The 1,909-nt window shown below is 31.5% G+C and overlaps 1 protein-coding gene across 1 annotated transcript; it reads left to right on the plus strand.

The window, feature by feature from the left end:
- Window positions 1-866: 866 nt before the first annotated feature.
- On the plus strand, window positions 867-1,909 carry LOC107608434 (uncharacterized). The gene is made up of 2 exons (XM_016310229.3): window positions 867-1,208; window positions 1,388-1,909. The coding sequence occupies exons 1-2, from the start codon at window positions 867-869 to the stop codon at window positions 1,763-1,765; spliced, it is 720 nt and encodes a 239-aa protein (XP_016165715.1). The 3' UTR covers window positions 1,766-1,909.

A 1,909-nucleotide genomic window follows, 5' to 3' on the forward strand; every position in this document is an offset into this window, starting at 1 on the left:
TTAAAAATATATAAAATAATACATATATTTATACATAAATATATAATAACTAATTTTTAATATATATAACATTTTTTTTCTAGAAAATATATAACTAATTTAGTAACTGATACTTGTTAAAAAAGTTTAAAACAATACTTATGTAATAACTTATTTAATTATTTGATGGATAACTTTTAGTGTTGTTAGAACATTTTTTATTTTTCACAAATAACTATTTATATAAAATTTGTCACTATATATCCTCCTTAAAAATTACCATGTAGTTTTGGGCTTTTTTTCAATTTAATTCTTAATTAAAAAAAATACATTTTGTTTTACAAAGAGTAAATTAAAAACAAATTAATTGGCACAAAAAACCGGTTAACTAAGTTTGCTCATTTCTATAATGTAAACTAACATGGTCGAAAAATTTTTAATTATATAAAAAAAACATTTGAATTGAGAAGTAAAAAGATATAAAACTGGCATAAAATATGTGAGATCTTCTCAAGTAATGAGTTATAACTCAAATGGCATAGTCTCTCCATATTCATTTAAGAGGTCGCAGGTTCGAGTCTCTCTATCTTTAGTAAAAGAAAAAAGCATTATCAAAAAATTAAGTTAATAAGAGAAAACAACATTAATTAACTGATCACAAAAATACTATTTATTGTTTACACACAAAAAAATAATAATCAAATTAGTGATTGCATATATATATTATTTAACTTATATAATGTATATTCTATATTTTAATAATTGTAATATAAATTTAACATAGTTACAGTCGTAATTAGGTTGGGTATAGTAAGTGAACTGAATGTGTACATGTCTCCGTACCCTACCTCCTCTATATATATCTCAATAATCTTATCTTATGCTTCATGCTTTCATTCTACAAAAGACAGACGCAAAAGGTTGATGGCAATATAATTAAGAACCCTTTGATTTGTAAGGTGTGTAGCTTAGCTATGATGTCCCTTGAGAAAGCATTGGGTCCTGAGAGCCCAAGAACCAGAACCGAACTCCATGCAGATTTCGAATCCACTTCAAAGAAGAGAAAGTGGCAGCAGGGTCCCCAAGACCACCCACCATTTGCCCAAGAATTCTTCAAGGATCACATGATAAACTCAACAAAGAAAGAGGTCTTCGACATACAGCTTCACCTTGACACCCCTTTTACCCCAGATAAATGGCGTCAATTCCTCGCTCTTCATCATCATCAGGTATATATGTGTTTATTCATTTATTCAGAAATAAATGGCTGAAAATTCAGCTGCAGTCAACTTCATATAAAGTTGATAACTGACAGTCGTTAAATGACTGTCAAATCATTTAACAACTCTTAGCTATCAACTTCGTTTCATTTCATTTGGTTAATATTTGTTATGGTTTTTTTTATCAGTCAATGGCGAAACCGGAACCGATACCTCCAAATCACCAGAATCATCAGAATCACATGAGCTTAGACCTTGATCTGAACTTGACATGTGAATCTCTGAAGAAGAAAGAAGCAGCAGTAGTAGCGGAGGGGACGAATTCGAACAAGCTTATTATTAAGAAGAATAATAATGAGGAGGAGGGTTTGATCCGTACTCCGTCGTGGCTGTCAATGTCAGAGGGAGATAATGAGAAAGAGATGGTTGCAACGGTTTGCATGCGGTGTCACATGCTGGTGATGCTGTGCAAATCTTCTCCTTCCTGTCCTAACTGCAAATTCATGCACCCACCAGATCAGAACCCCTCTTTCTTGAAGAAGAGGTGTGGCCCCCTCTTCTGCTAGAATCAATTCGACACTATGTATTATTACCTTGTTTCGCAAGAAAAAAAAAAAAACGAAAGAAAGAAAAGAAACTAATTAAGCAACGTAATCTAGATCATATGTACACGCTGTGTTCCTCATTATCCAAAATCTACTTATGTTTAT

The sequence above is a fragment of the Arachis ipaensis genome, chromosome B7, assembly GCF_059453495.1.
Source record: "Arachis ipaensis isolate K30076 ecotype BB chromosome B7, ASM5945349v1, whole genome shotgun sequence".
Classification (NCBI taxonomy): Eukaryota; Viridiplantae; Streptophyta; class Magnoliopsida; order Fabales; family Fabaceae; genus Arachis; species Arachis ipaensis.